This window comes from Armigeres subalbatus, chromosome 1 (assembly GCF_024139115.2).
Source record: "Armigeres subalbatus isolate Guangzhou_Male chromosome 1, GZ_Asu_2, whole genome shotgun sequence".
In the NCBI taxonomy this organism is placed as follows: Eukaryota; Metazoa; Arthropoda; class Insecta; order Diptera; family Culicidae; genus Armigeres; species Armigeres subalbatus.
In genome coordinates, this window is record NC_085139.1 from 103,511,465 (window position 1) to 103,531,149 (window position 19,685).

The 19,685-nt window shown below is 37.5% G+C and overlaps 1 protein-coding gene across 11 annotated transcripts in view; it reads right to left on the minus strand.

The window, feature by feature from the left end:
- Positions 1–19,685, minus strand: part of LOC134203753 (filamin-A) — a 352,847-nt gene that overhangs the window by 99,497 nt on the left and 233,665 nt on the right. For all 11 annotated transcript variants that reach the window (XM_062678633.1, XM_062678643.1, XM_062678623.1 and 8 more), the window contains 2 exons: positions 9,658–9,837; positions 9,304–9,589 (listed from right to left, as the gene is read on the minus strand). In XM_062678633.1, the coding sequence (XP_062534617.1) occupies positions 9,304–9,589; positions 9,658–9,837 (466 nt within the window). The remainder of the gene's footprint in view (positions 1–9,303; positions 9,590–9,657; positions 9,838–19,685) is intronic.

Below are 19,685 nucleotides of genomic sequence, written 5' to 3' on the forward strand. Positions count from 1 at the left end.
AATTTTGTGAAAATCAGCGAATCATCTGGACAATAAAATATTCTTCTTCGTGTTTCTGATGAGAGATATGAGAGCAATAAAAAGGAATAAAATGTGGTTCTTCTCATTAATTTGTTTAGCAGTTTTGTGGCTGGTTTTGTCAAATACTTTTTTTTATATTTTATTGTAATAAACTGATATCAGATAACTATGAATTTGAGTCATTTCCACTTGCTTATTGTAGAATATTTTATTGTCCAGATGATTCGCTGATTTTCACAAAATTCTTTAGTTATTTTGATTTGTGTGTTGGACCAATGGTCAGTGGTGGAAATTTGAGCTTCACGAGTGAGAAACGAGTGTAATTTGGCCTACCAAAAACGCCACATACGCGTGAACCTGCTGCCTGCATATTTTCTGGTGCTTGTTTTGTGCGCGAGTACGATCATCAAAGACAAAAAGTATTGCAGTAAGGTACACTGGGGGAAGTGGAAAAGGAAAAATCGATAGTGTATGTTTGAATTAGTGTAAAACCAGTTTAAATGATCTAAATGGGAATCACCAAATAATCACGATGAACCATGGATAGAGATGCAGGCGGCGTGGGACACAAAGGCTGGTACTGGATCGTTGCTCTACAATATCGTGGGTACTTGGCTTGCCTTAGAACAGCGTTGGCTAGAAACCAGACAAACAGGAATTGACACACCTACTTCGGATTGGGAACCCTATGCATCTGCTCCTGCTGGTAAGACTAAATGAGGAAGAACATAGTTTTGCTGAACCCGTCAACATCTGGAGGCTGATTCTCAATCGATGAAAGCAAAGCCTTGTTCGCTTCATACATTTCTCCTGCTGTCGAATGTTGGAGGATGGATACTAAATTTAGATCGCATTCATGAAATTCTACACGTGGTATGTATACGGCTGCCACATTTGGTTGTTAGATAAATGTTTTCAACAAAAAGGTAAGTGGCTAACAAGTTTAAATGTGTTTAAAAATTTATTTACTATTTTTCGAATTAATTTACATATTTTCCTTTGTCATTTATCCAATTCATCCAGACTGTGTATTCCGTGCATGATCAGCACTATCCTTCTTATGTTATGAGCTGATATGATTTATTTTCTATTTTAATTATTACATTTCAATTGTCTTTGGCAGTCGGAATTTTTCCACTGGTTGAATTAAACCATGTGTCTATGTATAATATTTTTAAGTTACATTGAAGCTAACCTAATTAGTACTGGATGTTCAAGGAGCTAGTCGTAAGAAAGACGTACGAAAGACTGCCACGATTTTTGCAAAAAATTGGATATTATTTCGTTTGATATTCGTCCAGTGTTTCAATATATAAAAAAGAGAAGAAGCTTATTCGCATTCGTCAGCTTCAGAATCAATCGTTTTTTATGGTCCTCACTCATTTTTCTGGTATTGCTGAATCACTCATACAATATCACATACTTAAGTGGTGTACAACAAATGTCCGTGCGTTTTTTCGCAGATTCAATTTTTTTAACGCTGCGAGTCATCGAAGGTGGAAAACAAATCAACATGTTTATATTTATATGTATATGTTTTTGTAAATGAAAAAACAGGTTTTTTAGATCTTATACGTTATGACAGAATTTGAATTTTCGGAACCTTGTTTTATTAATGATGGAGTAATAATCTCAAGTCCCATCTGTTGATCCCCTATGCAATTCCGCTGGCTTTGATCATAGAGTTGTAAGGCCATCTCATATACATTCTTTTATTTAATGCTTTCAATATTTATCTAAACATTCATTCAGAAATGTTGTTCTAGATTGGTAATAACTCAGAAATCACATTCGATAACCGCACGGCTAAGGGGGGCCCTCCTATCAGTATACAATCTACGAAAATCTACTATGTTACAACGCAAAGCAACGAATGGATTTTTGTTCGAATTGCGTATGGAATTCTGTTTCATATCTTTGATTGTAATTCTGTTTGAATTCCAAATCAAATGCTTTTCGATTGTGAAATGAAATTCTGTTTGAACTCTGAATGTAATTCAGTTGGTTTTCCAAATGGAGTCCAGTCGATTTCCGAATGGAGTTCTCTTTCATATTTGTGAATGGTATTCTGTTTGAGTATTAAAAATTTGTCTTTTAGATTGTTTTCTGTTTTCGATTGAAATTCTGTTCAAATTCCGAGTGAAGTTCCGTTTGAATTCCGAATGGGATTCTATTCGATTTTCGTATGATATTCTGTCCGAATTTCGAAAGTCGAATAGAATTTTCTTGAAATCTGAATGGAATCCTATTCGGACTCCGAATGGAATTCCTTACGCAATGCGAATGAAATTCTTTTTGAATTCCGAATTTACTTCTGTTCGAATTCTAAATGTTTTTTTTTTCTAATTTCTAATAGATTCCTGTTTGGATTTCGGATGCAATGCTGCTCGAATTCCGATTGGAGTTGTGTCTGAGTTTCGAACGGAGCTCTTATGAAATTTTGAATGAATTTTTCTATTCGAACTTCGAATTAAATTCTGTCCGAATTTTGAACGGATATTTTTTCGAATTCCGAATGGAGTTCTGTTTGAATACCAACGGAAGTTCTTTCAGAGAGACTTTCAGCCCTAGATCACAATATAGGGGAACTGTTCCTTGAATTCATACCATGTACCCAGATCAATACCATTCGAAAACAAAGAATCGGTGTGCAAATTGTTTAATTTCTCATTTTGTGAATTTTTTCAGCAGTGAGCACGGCGGAAAACAACAAAACACGACACAAATTTAGCCTAAATTGCCTGTTTTGCGAATGTTATTAATATGGGAGAATGTTATTGGTAATGGAGCAGATAACCTTTTTATGGTCTATTCTGTCTATTTTTATGGTTTATTCTGACCTTTGTTTGCCTTCTATTTTGATTATCTTCAAATCTTCCTTCTCATAGCCTATTTCAAATATATCTCTTTTGTCAACTATCTTCCTCGCTTTCAATTTTGTTAGCAGAAAATGCATTTTAGACATAGCTAATTCTTTGAAGAGTGGTAGAAATGATAGTACCTATTAGGTTGGTAAGAAAATAGATCAGAGTGCGTTTTTATATGATATGCAGATTGTTCGCGAGAATCAGAAGCTTTTGATCTGCTTGTGCGGTCGATATGTGAATAGATTTAATTAATCGCAATGCTGTACTTGGAAACATGCCTCAGAGACGTTTATTTAGGAGTATCAAATTTTCTGTTGGAATTGAGGGAAAAAAGTAGATCATGTTTGTTTGTGGCTTGAAAGACAAATGTTCAGCATTCAAAGGTCACGTACAGTCGTCATTTATTTAGTAGGCAGAACGATCGGCCGGTCATGACATAATTTGTTCTGCTTTGTGCGGTTAGCAGAACGATCGCCCGATCATCGAAATGTTGTTCTGCTTTGTACAGATGAGTAAACTAATTAGAAAGTGAAGATGCAGTTCGCGTCAGTAAGCAGGTAAAATCTATATGTTCGCCCCAAAGATGAACTTTTTAAAGGAAAAATGGGACTTATATGGGTTATAAACTAATCAATTAATTTGAACGAATTGAGATAATGTCTGTATGTGCGTATTTGTATGTATGTGTGTGCAAAGCACGTACAACATTATCAGCTATTATTAAGCTCTTGTCCTTAACCAATCTGTTCGCAAAAAAATTGAATTCGACGGCGAAACTTGTTATAAATAAAAATTAATGTGAATTATACAATATATTTACCTATCAGTGCTATTTTTAACTTTCTTATACATTTTTTTCATATGTAAAACATGTGAAAGGCATCAATACCGATAGGTGGATTAATCTGGAATTTTCTCATTTATATTAGTCCTATCACCACTGGAATCACAATGATAACAAAGAAGGAACATATTAAGATTCACAGTTATCGAAATAAACCCTGGAGGGAAGAAACAAATTGCGTAATTAGAACATTATCCACTTCCCCCGCAGTGTTCGATACCTTGGGTAAGTGTAAAATCTTTGAATTATTTGCTTTCTTGGTACAAACCACTACCAATTGAATGGGATTAGTTTAATTGTATTATAATGGTCACCTGTGATATAAATTCACTTGAAAAAAGGACAATTGGTGCAAATAAAAATTGATTTTTTGAGTGCAAAAATCAACTTTTTGCGAAACCTAAAATTACAGTTCAAGCGTTAACCGTGTTAGTGTATGTATTATACAAATTTCAACATAGTATTAGTGTGAGCATCAAAGTATATGCTTGCATAATGTTTTTCTTCTTATTATTGGCATTACATCCCTACACTGGGACAGAGCCGCCTCGCAGCTTAGTGTTCATTAAGCACTTCCACAGTTATTAACTGCGAGGTTTCTTGGCCAAGTTACCATTTTTGCATTGGTATATCATGAAGCTAACATGATGATACTTTTATGCCCAGGGAAGTCGAGACAATTTCCAATCCGAAAGTTGCCTAGACCGGCACTGGGATTCGAACCCAGCCACCCTCAGCATGGTCTTGCTTTGTAGCCGCGCGTCTTTACTGCACGGATAAGGAGGGAGGGCTTGCATAATGTTATGATGTGGTAAAAACTGTAAAGTATGTACAATTCCAATTTTTCGAGTTGATTTTTACACTTACCCCCTTTTTCCACTTCCCCCAGTGTCCCCCAGTGGTAGTTCAGTCGATCGGTCTTACATAGCATAGCTGTATGGTTTTTGATGTTCGTACGGGTTTTGTTTCGAAATCCGTTCACGATGGTTGGATTTGATTCATTATTCTATCATGTCTTTCGTAGTTTTGTGTTTGTGTGAACGTAAGTTTTGTGTGAAAGTAGACTACTTCGAACATAGAGACACTCGTGCGTGTGTATCAACGACCGTGTTTTATTTGCATTTGTTTGTTTTATTTCGATTCGTATTTTCTAGACTCTACGATCAAATTGCGTTCAAGTTAGGTTAGGTTAGATCCATCCAGAAGCTGAATTTCAAAATATGTTGTATGGTGGACTTCTAGTGCGAAAGTTTTTCTACAACTCTGCCTAATGGTTCGTTGTTAGAATTCAAATAATTACGGAAATATAGCGCTAGTTGCAGTAACTGAAACTAAATGATTGGAATTTTGTTACTGGAACTTTAGCTATAACTCCGTTACTATTAAAATTCGAACAACGAATCATTAGGCAGAGTTATAGAAAAACCGTCACACTAGAAGTCCAACATACAATACATTTTGAAATTCAGCTTCTGGTATGAGTTATTGACAAACTACTAAATGATCGAACGCAAATTATTAAATGATAGATAACATCCTTGGTCCGGCCTAATATATTTTCGGGGGAACACATTCTCGGCTTCCTGGCTTCCTATACAGACATAAACGCCATCACAGCACAGTTCAATACAAACAGAGTAGAAGTGGCGTCAAAAAAGTATTGTACTATAAATCCTGGTATCCGGATAGATTCAAATCTAACAGCCCCTACCGAGCAATAGATTGGGCATTTAAACATACAGTTATGACAAAAACGTTCTATGCTTAGAACAAATGTAAACAATAAAACAATAAAACGGGACGGGATTGAAAAAAAATATTTTAATATAAAAATAAATTTAGGGAACTGTACCGGTTTTGGCCATGTTCCTAATTTGGCCAATTTTGCGAATAACTCCAAAAATAGAGCAATTAACGAGGGTTTTATTAGTTCCAACAAGAGATATATCTCTCACGGTTCTACGCTGCTTTTAACTGATCGATTATTTTGGATAAATGTGTATTTTTCAGGGTTAATGGCCAAATTAGGCACTAAGGTGGCCAAAACCGGTGAACTTCCCCTATATAATAATAAAGTTAATATTTTAGATTCACTGTTTTTTTTTGTCTTGTTTGATTTGTAGCCTGTACACGAATGCAAAAATGGCCTTGGCTTGGAAGCCTTCGCAGTTAATAACTGTGGAAGGGCTAAATGAATATATAAGCTGCCAGCTGCCAGGCTGCAATGTCCCAGTGGGGTATGTCATGCCAATTTCTGAATTCTCGGAAGTATTTTTGAATGTCTGGAGAAATTTCTGAATCCATCGCAAAATTTCTGACTTTATGGAGAAATTTCTAAATAATGGAATTTTGAAATCCCTAGAGGAATTCCTAAATTCCTGAATCCATGGATAATTTCTTGAACTTATAAATCCATGGAACAATAACGCTAGAAGAAAAAGCAAATCCGTGTACGTATTTTTGAAACCCTGGAAGAGTTTTTGAATCTCTGGAAGAATTCTGAATCCTTGGAAGAATTTCGGAAACCCTGAAAAAAAAATTCGGGCCCTGGAAGGATATTTGAATCATTGAAAGAATTTTCAATTGTCTTAAAAAAAAATCTGAATCTTAGGAAGATCCCCGAAAGAATTTTTGAATCTCTACAAGAATTCCTAAATCTTTGGAGGAATCTCTGTATTTCTGAATCCCTGGGAGAAATTTTGGTACAGCAGAAGAATTCTTGATTCCCTGAAGGAATTTCTGCCATTCCAGCCAGTGAGGTCGAGGTCACTGAATATTATTGAAAATTATTCATATTAATCGATTTTTGCTTCGAATTATTAGTTTATTCCTATTAGTCTTGGAAAATCTGTTCTGAACTCCAGCCAATGAGATCCTATGGCTGGTATGGCACTGTATATATTTCCCGTAAAGCTGGTAGATCACTTTTACGTAGTGTTTTACGGTGTAAGATCTACCAAACCAAGCCCTAGCTTAATCCATTTTTCAAGCTAGGGCAATAAGTTGTTGTATTTCAAGGATTTATCGTATTTAATCCTCTACATATACCAATTGTAGTTTTTGAATTATAACAAAATTAACTTTACCCTGCACATGGTTGAAAGACTCAAATTCCTCTCGTTTGAGGCTAAATTGTATGCAGCGGAAACAGATTTTCTAGCAATTAATTATAAAACCAGGGCCCATTGACCTAGGCTGAACTAACTGCTGGAAATAGTTCGAGTTAGGGTTCTATGGATGTACTAACTCTTCATGAACTGGTAAACAATGGTAGTTCGAGGAACACACGGAAATTCTTGTTACTGAACAACTTCTCTAGATTTTAATGGTCTTGTAGATAGAGCTAAATCCCGGGTTTGTAGCTTTACTGGTGATATTCTAGAAGCAAGACAAGGATGTGGCTAGGGCTCCGATGCATGGTCAATTAACAGTATTACTGTTCCGGAGACGAGCCAGCCTCGGGCTGAAAGTCTGTTTAATAAAGACACAAAAAAAAAAAAGTATTACTGTTCTGTTTTCTCAAGGAAAGATTTGATAAGGGACGCGCCATCAATGAGATTGCTCTCTGTGAAGGGTCTAAATAGCGGACCGTGTCATGTACTCTTTGGAAAACAAATCAAAAACTGTATCGAAATCGATACTTCATTGCTTCTCAATAGTAATGAAGTTATTCGACATGCACTTAAGGTGGTTATACAACAAAGCCACAAATCGGCCATCTTGGAAACCACGTGCTTTTTCTAGTGATTTTTCAAGAGCACGAATTGAGAGAACAACAACGCCCATGGGGATCACAACATCTGTAGATCGTTTGATTACTCATGCTAAGCAATCGACTTTATTTTCAGCATTGTACAAAAAATATTACGCTGGTTTTGAACTTTTGATAAAAGGAGTTGAATTATTTGATGAAAAATATTTGAAATTCAAAATACACAAATACACAAATGAATGGATTGAATAAATGCATATGTAGGTGTTTCTGAAGAAAAACTATATTGTGAGAGTTTTCAACAGCTGTTAATAGTGTCAAACTGGGAGAATTAAAAACATTTGAATATAAATAAAAAAAAATTATAAGATTTGCACGTTCAATAATTTAAAATTGATAGATCGAGATAGACAAATTGGAAAATTATTATTAGATCGGAGTTGTTTTGGGTAATTTAGGCAAAATAGTAAAATTTGACAATTCTCAAAAATCTCTGCCCGGTTCACATTGAAGCACTTTTTTGTTTTGGATTTATTTTTAAATAGTTAGAAGTTTGAAAAATATGAGTTCTCTGGGAAAATTGACCATAAATAAGCCAAACGATCTGATGAAACAACATAAATAGATAACATTTTTGACGGGAAAAGTGTTTTTTTTTTTATTTCTTTATTAATGAGACTTTTAGCCCGAGGCTGGCTCGTCTCCGAACGGGAAAAGTCAATTTTGGCTATTTGAGCAAATTTAGCGAATAAAAACACAAATTGGGAATATTTATCAAATTGAGTGTATCGAATAAGAAAATTTAAACAATTTAATAAAATGGCAATGACAATGGAATAAGCTACTACAATTAGTGTAATAATTCCAATTTAGTAATCTACCCATGATCGCATATTTGTAACATTTGCATTTTGATTGATTCTGTAAATCATTTGTCAATCATCAAACTCAATCATGTTCAGCTTACCACAGATAAGCAAGATAGTAAAGCATATTTTACTGTTTAGGGATTAGATGCAGTAAATTTAGCTTTCTAAATGATTCGCAGGCTTTTCACAAAATGAACAGAAATGCGAGTGTTACAAATATGCGATCATGGGCAGTAATCAGGAAACGGATCAATCATGTCAACCGGTAGGCTAAGTAAATTTCACTAATTGCCACCAGAACTTTGAGGACCATCATAGCAATTGATGCGAATTGTGTACAGGCGTTACTGGCCAACGAGCTTGAATAACGTTTTGCAGAATGCGGAAAAGTGAAAAGTACTACATATATAAAAAAGGCCTTGTATATATCGGAGCCGCAAGGGTAGTTTCCCTGTCATTCCGGCTATCCCTTTCCCTGTCAGAGGCTATCGCCTCTTATTATATCATGAAAATGTCCGTCTGAGGTTTGGAAGTTGATATTAGCATTTCCATATCATTGTTGTCTTTAATATTAACAAATCGAAGCTACAGCTTAAATTTTCAAGAAATGGTTGAATGAACCGCATTGTAATCTACTTCGAGCATAAATTGAACTGGACTATTGCTTGTTTTATCAGGTCAGTCAGTGCTACAGTACAGCATCGTTGGATTTTTTCATTATTATTGAGACTTTCAGCCCTAAGCTGGCTCGTCTCTTAGCATCGTTGGATGTTTTTTTATCCTTAAGGGCAAGCCAGAGTAAACGCGACGTGCGATGCGACGTGACACGACACACGTAAAAGAATAACATTCATTATCAACGGCTGTCAAATTGCACTGTCGCGTCGCATCGCACGTCGCATTTACTATGGCGGGCACCTTATTGTGCGGTGTGTCGCCAATAACCCAACCCTTATAAAGACAATCCAATAAATAACAGAAAGTACTCACCGCTCACTGCACCACCGGTCTGGGGAAGATTCAACCGTTCGAGCTTGAAGTCTCGCAACCGATTGGCACCACTGCTACTGACGGCGCTGCTGCTGTGGTGGCTGGTAGTGGTGCAGGTTTCCTGTACTGCCGAAGAACTAGTTTTGCTAACACTGCTGCTACTGTTGTTGGTGGCGTTTACCGAGGTCGTCGACGAGGACGAATGCACGTGATTACCGTTGGTGGTGTGGTGACCGTTACTCAAGCCGTTTTCGTACTTGCCGTTAACCAGTTGGCGTTCGCGAACCTTAAATTGAAAACGTTGGGGTAAGTTTTTTATGGCCACACTGTAGCTGAACCTTAGTCAAAACTTACCAGGAATTCTTCGCACGCCGTCTGCTGATGGATTAGTTTGGATTTTGATACTGATGAGACCTGTTCTACATACGATTCCTGGTGCTGGTAGATCTGCTGGTTCTCCGATACGGTAGCCGATGAAGATTTGGTGGTGCTGCTGGTGGTGCTCGTCACCTGCTGCTCGACGTTCTCAACAGCCTGCAAATACAGAGTAAAAGGGTGAAGCGTGAATTTTATGAATGATTACTCCACAAGTAGGCGATGAAGAACGGACAAAATGCAATACAATGTATCAAAGACAGCGGAAAATGTGCATCATTTATCTCTGCATATGTCGCTGGTGGATACATGGTGGAGCGATGGCTTAAGTGCGAACATGATCATACTGTTGGATGTTGTTAGATGGTGGATTTACACCAAATCCATGTTCAACAGGCGGATGACAAGCTAAAATCGTCTATGGATGCGGCTAACGGAAATCTCACAAGTGGGATTTCAACATAGTTGGCGTCGTCATCATCATCATCATCAAAATCATCGTCATCAGTACCAGAAAAGCCAACAGCAACAACCGAGGGAACAGTGCATATTAATAAGACGAATCGACGACAGGTGTCGCGTGTGAGCAGTCATGCCAGCGCTGTTGATTCGGTGTTCTCCGGAGGATTTATTTTTGAAACATTTTTGCTACATATTTCAATCGTTCGTGCGAACGAGCGGCGTTACTCTACAGAGAGATGAAGCGAAAACGAGAGTGAAAATCGCGAAAATAGAATGCAATCTGCGAAAGCGCCTCAAGTTAGACGCTACGTTTGAAATGATTGACACGTGGCACTCAAATGACAGTTTGATCGTTGCTTGATTTTCAGTCGAGAGGAAGAAAGTAACTAAGTATGCATGGGGTACATCCCTATTAAGCATTTACTAGCGTGTCTGCGTCCGATCGTTTGATGAATGCAGACTTAATCCCGTGGATGCACTTTAATTTTCGCTTGTCGTTTCAATCTCGGCGCATGTTGCGGTTTTAATGCAACCAGCCAGGCGAGGAAGAGCTAATCTGCTAATTAATGTACTAATTGTCCCATACGTGATGCGAAGCGCCATAAATCTTCGAGTTGGATGGATGGCAAATGTGATGATCGGCAACCGGGAACGTGTGCCAGCCATCAAAAAGGTACCGTGCACGGTACACGCGTTTAATTGTCATTGTTGGTTGCCAAAGTGGAACCGGCTGACTGTCAAGTGGTTGACAGTCGGCATGACGATTCGCTACATGGATGGCTGAAAGAGTTGTTTGGTGATTTCACTTGAGCTGGTCTCCGTCTGGCAATCATGTAGGGTTTAGGTTGTGTTTTGACTAGTTGAACTTAATTGACTTGCCAAAAGTTGAACGTGTTCAACTATTTGCCTTTCTCGTACAACAAAGTTGTACTGAAAGGCAATCATTTCACTCTTTTTCAATACATGTTATGGCGGTGTGAACACCAAATAAATTCATAAATATTTTTTTATTCAAAAAATCGCACATCAAGATCGAGATCAAGGTTCTCTCATTACTCAAAATACGAAAATTAATAAGTGAACAACGGTTGTCAATCTCACCGTTGAAGCTTTCAACGGGCGAATTTGATAAACGCATTTTGTACACGCTCGATAGGGTCACTTTGCACGGTGTGTGCACATACTCCAATATACTGCTAACCAAGGCAGCGTTCAACATCTTGCGGCTGTAACTATTGTTATTTTTTTTTCGAGTTCGTTTATTGGGTGAGCCTACCCTGTGTATAACACTTTACGGAGCCATGTTTCTTTACAGTAACTATTGTTGAAGTAATGAGTGTTTCGTATTATCACACCCGATGTAGCATACGCTTGAGTGATCACAGTTGAAATATGCTCAGAGAAGCGTATTATGTTGTGTTAAATGTTGCCCTGGTCTTTGACCAGAGAGATACGTACTAAATCAAATTATGAAAAGCAATTGGAGAACAAAGACAAGTGATTGTTATAACGTTGCACTTTTGCATGGTAATTTCTATTTCAAAGAGGCGCAGCTTTTCCCAGGTTTGTCATTGATCTAGGGACTAATCTAATAGATCTACTTGACGTAGACCATGCGTGGGAAACCGAAACTGGAAGTCACTAGTAATGCTCCTCCATAAGCGTCCCTAACCTAACGCCCAGTCCGTCCCTAAGAAGATTCGACACTAACGATAAAAGAAAATATCACACGGTAAGTTCATTCCCACTCTCAATGAAATTGCTCCAGATTGAGCTCGGACAACAATCCGTAACGCTGTTGGCCTAACTAAAGCCGATATTCAACGTTATAAGCTAAACCGAAAAATGTATAACCAATAGCGCGACGCATAACGAAAATTAAATTTGCATTCTAGGTCACACACTACCGCCTTTCAAACAATACTTTTTGATTGAAAACAAAAGATTATTTTCCAGCTCTCCGTTCTACCAAGGCTATTTACAACCAGGCTGACGTGCTTGTCTCTTCAGACATTCAGAGGAACGTGTTCTGGGCCGAGTTTAGCAGGAAGGGATCGACAGTTTGTGGGCCCAAAATGTACAAAAAAAGGTTGGTTTTGGTTCATAATATTTGTGGGGCCCGGGAAAGAAACTATTAGGTCTTTTTTTCCGAAAGTTAATTGACCGAAAGTGTTATTTTGTTATGTTAAGAAGTTTATGTAAAATGGTAAAAAGTCTTTTGGCCGAACGGCCCCTTTGGCCGAAAAAGTCATTAGGCCGAAAATGCCGTTTGACAGAAATAACCGTCTGTGTTGTGCGTTCTTTTTGGTCCAGCAATGTTTTCGGCTGAATGACCTGTTCGGCCGAACGGCATTTTCGATCAAATGATTTTTTGGGCCAAACTTGATAGTTTGGTTGAATTCGGCCGAATGTCCCTTTTCAGCCAAACATTTTTCTCCTAATATTCGTTTCGGCCAAACGACCAATTAATAAAAATTTCATTCGGCTAGATGACTTACGGCTCAACGTGTTGTTCGATCAAGTGGCATTCGAGCAAATGGCTTTCGCCCAATGGTCAGGCGCCACACAAAGGGAAGGCTAAAACTACCAAAACATGATTTTGCAGACTTTATACTTTTTACGATGTTATTATAAAAAAAATGTTGCTAGGGGCGTCAAAGTTGCACTTCCAGAAAATGTGAGAAAAGTTGAATTACAAGAAATGCGTAAAGAGCACATATCTACAAACAGCAAAAAAAAAATTAATATGCGGTGACGTAGCTTCGTGAAACGTACCTTAAAAATTGACGTAATGAGTTATTTTACGTAGTTTTACGTCACATTGACTCTTTATTACATTTCTCACCGCATCACTGGATTGAGAAAATTTATTTTTCTGTTACATGCATCCAACATAAAATTACCTACCCAATACCATATTTCAATACATCCTAAATGATGCACATCACGCATTAATAATGCGGCAACTATAGCAGTATAAAGTGAGATGAGCGCCAAATGGCTGTTTAGCCCTCGTAAAATAATTAATTTTAAGGTGATGTTTCAGAACCAAAGCACAGAATGCTATATCAAAAACTCATTCAATAACTCAACATAAAATAACAAATATATATAAGAAATTGGAAATAATACTTTAAAATTTAAAATTAATAAATTTAAAAATTACAATAAAAATAATTTAAATTTGAAATTAAAAAATAGAAAATGAATATCCGGAATTAAAAACCGAACATTGTAAATTACACATAATAAGTTAAAGCATGAAAAAAACATTATAAATTAAAGTGAGTAAGGGGTCGTACACTAATTACATCAGCACGCATGGGGGTAGGTTCATTTTCTTACGCTCTTTATAAACAAAAAATAATGTGTACGGGAAAATCTTACATTGGTGGAGAGGGGTTCGAAATGCTTACGTAATAAGTGTACGAACCCTAAATGAAAAAAGTTTAAAAATAAAAAAATCTAGAAATCATTAAAAAAAAAAAAAAAAAAAAAATTAAAATTACAAATCATAAATAAAAAAATCATAATTTTAAAAACCTAAAATAGAAAAAAATTGGATCTAAAAGAATTAAATTAAAAATTAAAATTTAATAGAAAAAAAATAATGGCCCAATTAAAAAAAAAATTCTTAATAAAAAAAATTTCAACGCTAAAATTTAAAATTCGAGACTTAACATCATCAAGAGTTTATCCGGAAATTTCGCCAAGAGTTGTTCCGGAAACTTCTCCAGGAATTCCTTCGGCAATTTTTCCAGGTGTTCCTTTGAAAATTCATAAAGAGTCTGCCGGAGTTTCCCCGTAAAGTCCGCTCGATATTCCAGCTAACTCCTTCTTCAGGAGTTGCTTTGAAAATTACTCCAAAATTTAAGGATTTCAGAAATTACTCAAGGAGTTTCTCCGGAAGTTACTCCCAAAACTGCTTCCAAAATACCTCCGCAAGTACCTCCAGGATTTCCTCCAGAAGTTTCTTCGGAAATTCTTAATGAAGTTTTTCAGGAAACTCTTCCAAGAATTTTTCCCGTTATTTTTTCAGGATTTCTTCCGGAAAATCCTCCAAGAGTTCCTTCTAAATTACCTCCAGGGATTCATTCGACAATTCCACCTGGACTGCTCCCCAAAACTCTTCCAAGTGATCTCCGAAAACTTCGAAAAGTCCTTCAGAAATCCCTCTAAGAACAACTCCGAAAATTCCTTCAGTAGCTTCTTCAATTTTTTTTTGTGAAATTCCTCCAAGAATTATCCAGGAGATTTTCCAGAAATTTTAGCAGGAGCTCTCCCGGAAACTCATTCAGGAATGCCTCCAAAAGTTCCTACATGAGCTTTTCCAGATATTCCTCAAGAAATACCTCTTCAATAAATTGTTCCGGAAAATCTTGCAGAAGTTTCTTTTCAAATTCCTCCATGTGTTCATTCAACAATTCCTCCAGAACGTTCTCCCGAAATTCCACCAGAAGTTCCTCCGATAAGTCCTTCAGGAGATCCTTCGGAAATTGTTCCAAGTATAATCCATGAGTTTCTCAGGAAAACTCGGCAGGAACTTGTCCAGAAATTCCTTCAGAAATTCCTCCAGATATTTCTCCAAAAGTTCTTTCGGATATTCCTCATTGAGTTCCTCCAAAAGTAACTTCAGAAACTGATTCCGAAATACTTAGCTAAGTTCCTCCAGGTGTTCCAGGAATTTTGTAGGAAATTCTTTCAAGAATTCTCCCAGTAATTCCTTCTGGAATTCTTCCGCAAATTTCTTCAGAAGTTCATTCGACAATTCCTCTTGGAATTTCTCCTGAAATTCCTCCTGAAATTCCTACAGGAGATGCTCCGAAAAGTTCCTCGCGTGCTCCTACGGACATTTCTCTAAAAACTCCTCAGGAATTTCTTTAAGGAGTTCTTCCAGAATTCTCCCAGGAGTTCCTTTAGACATTTCTTTGAGAATACCTCTACAAATTACTCCTTAAATTCCTTCTGCAGCTTCTACGAAGATTCCTTCAAGAGTTTTTTTGAAACTCCTACAAGAATTATACATGTGTTTCTCCAGAAAATTTGGCAGGAACTCCACCGGAAATTCCTTCAGGAATCCCTCCAGAAATTCCTACACGAGCTCTTTCAGATATTCCTCAAGAAATACCTGCTGAAGTTCTTTCGAAAAGTCCTTAAGAAATTGTTCCCTAAAATGTTCATTAAACAATTTCTTCTAAAAATTTAGAATTCAGGAGGAATTGTTTAATGAACATTTTACGGAACAATTTCTTAAGGACTTTTCGGAGGAACTTGTGCAGGTATTTCTTAGCAACTCCTGAAAAAAAATCTGGAGGTCTGGCGGACTTGCCCGAGGAACTGCTGGAGGACCTTTCGGCTGTACTCCTAGAGGAATTTCCAAAGGAATATTCGCAGCTACTAGAACTATTTCCAGAGGATTTCCGAAGAAACTCCTGGAAGATTTTCAAAAGGAACTTTTGGAATAATTCTTGAAGGATCTTCTAGGAGAACTCATGGAGACATTTCCGGAAAAAAATCTTGAAGAGTTTCCAGAGAAACTTCTACGCTTATTCTGGAGGAATATCCAAAAGAGTTCCTGAAAGAATTTCCGGAGTAGTTCCTACCGAATTTTCCGGAGAAACTCAAGGATGATTCATGGAGGAATTTCCGAAAGAACTCTTGGAGAAATTTCTGTAGAAGCTACTGAAAGGATTATCGAAGTAATTCTTAGAGGTATTTTCAGAATTTCTTAAGGCACTCATGGAGGAATTGTGGAAAAACTCCTTAAGGAAATTCCGAAGTAGTTTTTAATAACATTTTCGTAGGAACTCACTAGGAAGTTTTTGGAGGATATCATGGAGGACATTCGGAGGAATTCTAAGAGGAATGGTCGAATGAACTCCTGCAGGAATTTTCGAAGGAACTTCTGGAGGAATTACTGGAAGAATTCTTGAAAGAATTTCCTGAAAAACTTCTGGAGGAACTTCCGAAGAAACTTCTGGAGAAATTCCCGAAGGTACTTGCAGAGGTATTTCGGAAGCAGTTTCTGAAGTAACTTCCGAAAGATCTTCTTGAGGAATTTCGGCAGAAACTCCTGGGCGATTTTCAGCAGGAGCTCTTGGAATAATGCTTGATGGATCTTCTGGGGAAATTTCCGGAAACATTTCTTCAAGTGTTTCTGGAGGAACTCCTGCAGGTATATTCGAAAAAAACTCCTGAAGGAATTTCTGGAGGAGTTCCTGCAGAATTTTCCGGAATGGATTTTACGAGATCTAGATGAATTTTCTGATGAATTGCTGAAGTATTTCATATTCTTGGATGAATTTGCAATGGTACTCCTGAAGGAATTTGCGTAGAAGTTGCTGAAAGGATTCTCGGAGGAATTTGTGGAGGTATTTTCGGAGGAATTTCTGAAGGAATTCCTGGATGAATTTCGCAAGGACTCCTCAAAGACATTCCGAATGTGTTATTAGATAAATTTTTGAACGAAGGATTTTTTGAAGGACTTTTCGGAGAAATATCTGAAAAAGCTCATGGAGGAATTACTGGAGGGATTCCTGAAGGAATTTCCGGGGAAGTTCTTGCCGAATTTCTAATAATAATTCTTATTGGTATGCCCAAAGAAATTTTTGAGAGAACTCATGGAGGAATTGTTGAAGAACTGCTCAAGGAAATTACTAAGGAGTTTTTTGAGAAGTTTCCGTAGGAACTCGTGAGAAACTCTTCGGAGCATCTCCTGGAGGAAATTCGGGAGGAATTTCAAGAGAAATTGTCGAATGAACTTCTGGAGGCATTTCCGGAAGAATTCCAGGAGGAATTACTGGAAGAATTCTTGAAAGAATGTACTATAAAATACCTGGAGCATCTGGAGGTACTCAGCTAAGTATTTCGGAATCAGTTTCTGAAGTAACTTTCGGAGGAACTCAATGAGGAATTTCCTAATAAACTTTTGAAAGACTTTCAGGAGGAACTCCTGGAACAATTTATGAAGGACCTTTTGGAAGAATTCCTGGAGGAATTTCCGGAAAAAAATCTCGAAGAGGTATTTCTGGAGGAATATCCGATAGAACACTTGGAGAAATATCTGGAGGAATTCTTGAAGGAATTTCTGGAGAAGTTGCTGTCGAGTTTTCCAGAGAAACTCATGGATTATACTTGGATCAATTTCCGAAGGAACTCCTGATAAAATTTTTGTTGGAGCTACTGAACGAATTTTTGGAGTAATTCTTGGAGGTATTTTCGGAGCAACTCCTGGAGGAATTTTGCAAGATTTCCTTAAGGATATTCCAAAGGAGTCTTTAGAGACATTTCCGTAGGAAGTCCTGAAGGACTTTTCGGAGGATCTTCTGGAAGAATTTCGGGAAGAAAGTCCAGGAGGAACAATTTGTTGAAGAGTTTCCGGGGGAACTTCTCTTGGTATTTCTTGAGGAATATCTAAAAGAGCTCATGGAGGAATTTCCGAGGGAGTTCCTGCCAAATTTTCCGGAAAAACTCGTGAATAATTCTTGGAGGAATTTCCGAAAAAAAACTTTCGAGGGAATCTCCGTATAAGCTGCTTCGGAATTTAAGGTGTAATTCCTAGAGGTATTCTAGGAGGAATTTCTGAAGGAACTCGTGAGGAACTTTTCGAAGGATCTCCTGGAGGAATTTCGGGAGGAATTGTTGATTGAACTCCTGAAGAAATTTCTGGAAGAGCTCCAGGAGAAATTACTGGAAGAATTATTGGCAGAACTTCTCAAAACATCCTGGAGGTACTTGCCCAACCCTAGTAGCACAGTTCAGATCAATTTGGTTGCAGCAACTCCAATGTGACTAGAATTAGTCGCATATGAGTCACAGCGACTGGTATGTGACAAGTGTGCTACTCGGGAAGTATTTCGGATCAGTTTCTGACGTAACTTCCGGAGTAACTCCATGAGAAATTTTCGAAGAATCTCCTGGAAGATTTTCAGGAGGTATTTTCTGCAGGTATTTCTGGAAGAATATCCGAAAGAACTACCTGGAGGAATTCCTGAAGGAATATCTGGAGTAGTTCCTGTCGAGTTTTCCGGGGAAACTCATGGATTATACTTGGAACAATTCCCGAAGGAACTCGTGAAGAAATTTTCGTAGAAGCTACTGAAGGAATTTTCGGAGTAACTCTTAGAGGTATTTTCGGAGGAATTTCTGAAGGAACTCCTGTAGGAATTTTGCTAGATCTACTTAAGGATATTCCGAAAGAGTCTTTAGAGTAATTTCCGTAGGAAATCCTGAAGGACTTTTCGGATGATCTTTTGGAAGAATTTCGGGTAGAAAGTCCAGGAGGAATTTTAGAAAAAACTCGTGGAGGATTTTCCGAAACAATTTCTCAAGGACTTTCTGGAGAAAATTCTGCAGGTATTTCTGGAAAAATATCTGAAAATATGTAAGATTTTCTGGAGGGATTCCTCGTGGAATTTTCGGAGGAATTTTTGAAGGACCTTTCGGAGTATCTCCTCGAGAAGCTCCAGGAGGAAGTGGGAGGAAGTCCAGGAGAGATTGTTGAATGAATCCCTCGAGAAGTTTTAGAAGCAACTCTTAGAGGAATTTCCGCAAGAAATCCTGAAGGAATGACAGGAAGAATTCTTGGAAGAATTTCCTGAAAAACTTCAGGAGGAATTCCTGGAGGTACTTGCGGAGATATTTTGGAAGCTGTTTTGGGAGTAACGCTCGAATTTACGCGGGAATTCCGGGCAGAATTTCCGAAGTAACTCTTGTACGAATTTCCGGAGAAATTCCTTTATGAATTTTTGAAGTAAATCCTGGAGAAATTTCCGGGTGAACTTTTAGCGAAATTTCCGAGTGAATTTTCTGGTGGAGTTTCTCGAGGAATTTCTGAAGAAACTTTTGGAGAAATTTGTGGAAGTATTTCCGAGGCAGTTTTTGGAGTAATTTCCGGGGGAACTCCAGGAAGAAGTTCGGGAGAAACTTTTGGAGGATCTCCTGGTGGATATACCGTCAGCTCTCCTGTAGGCATTTCCGGAAGAATCTCTGGAAGAATTTCCCAAGGAACTCCTGGAGGGATATTTGGAGGCGCTCCTATAGGAATTTTCGGTGGAACTCCTGGAGGAGTTTCTGGTGGAATTCCTGGAGGACTTTCTGGAGGAATTCTGGAGGAATTTTGAGAGAAGCTGATAAAGAAATTGCTGGAGGAATAACTCGAAGAATTTTTGAAAGCATTCCTGGAAAAGTTTCAGCCATGGCGACAATATTATAATTTATATAATTTATCGGAGCACAAGTCCACTGAAAATCCAAAATTATTAAAATACTAAACCTAAACGTTAAGTCTAAAAATTTAAAATCTTAGAATAAAATTCTTGAGCACTCCATAACTAAAAAACAAAGCATTTAATTTTTTTCACACTTATTACAAAAAATCATTGTGTCAAAATACTGTAAATTGAAACAAAAATCAATAATTTGTTATCATATTGTTTATTGACGTGCACCATTATTAGAAATAAAATATAACATTTCTTAGAATTGTATTTTGGAAGAATGAAAGAAAATTCCAGAACACCCCTAACCCAGCTGCCGAAAGCAAG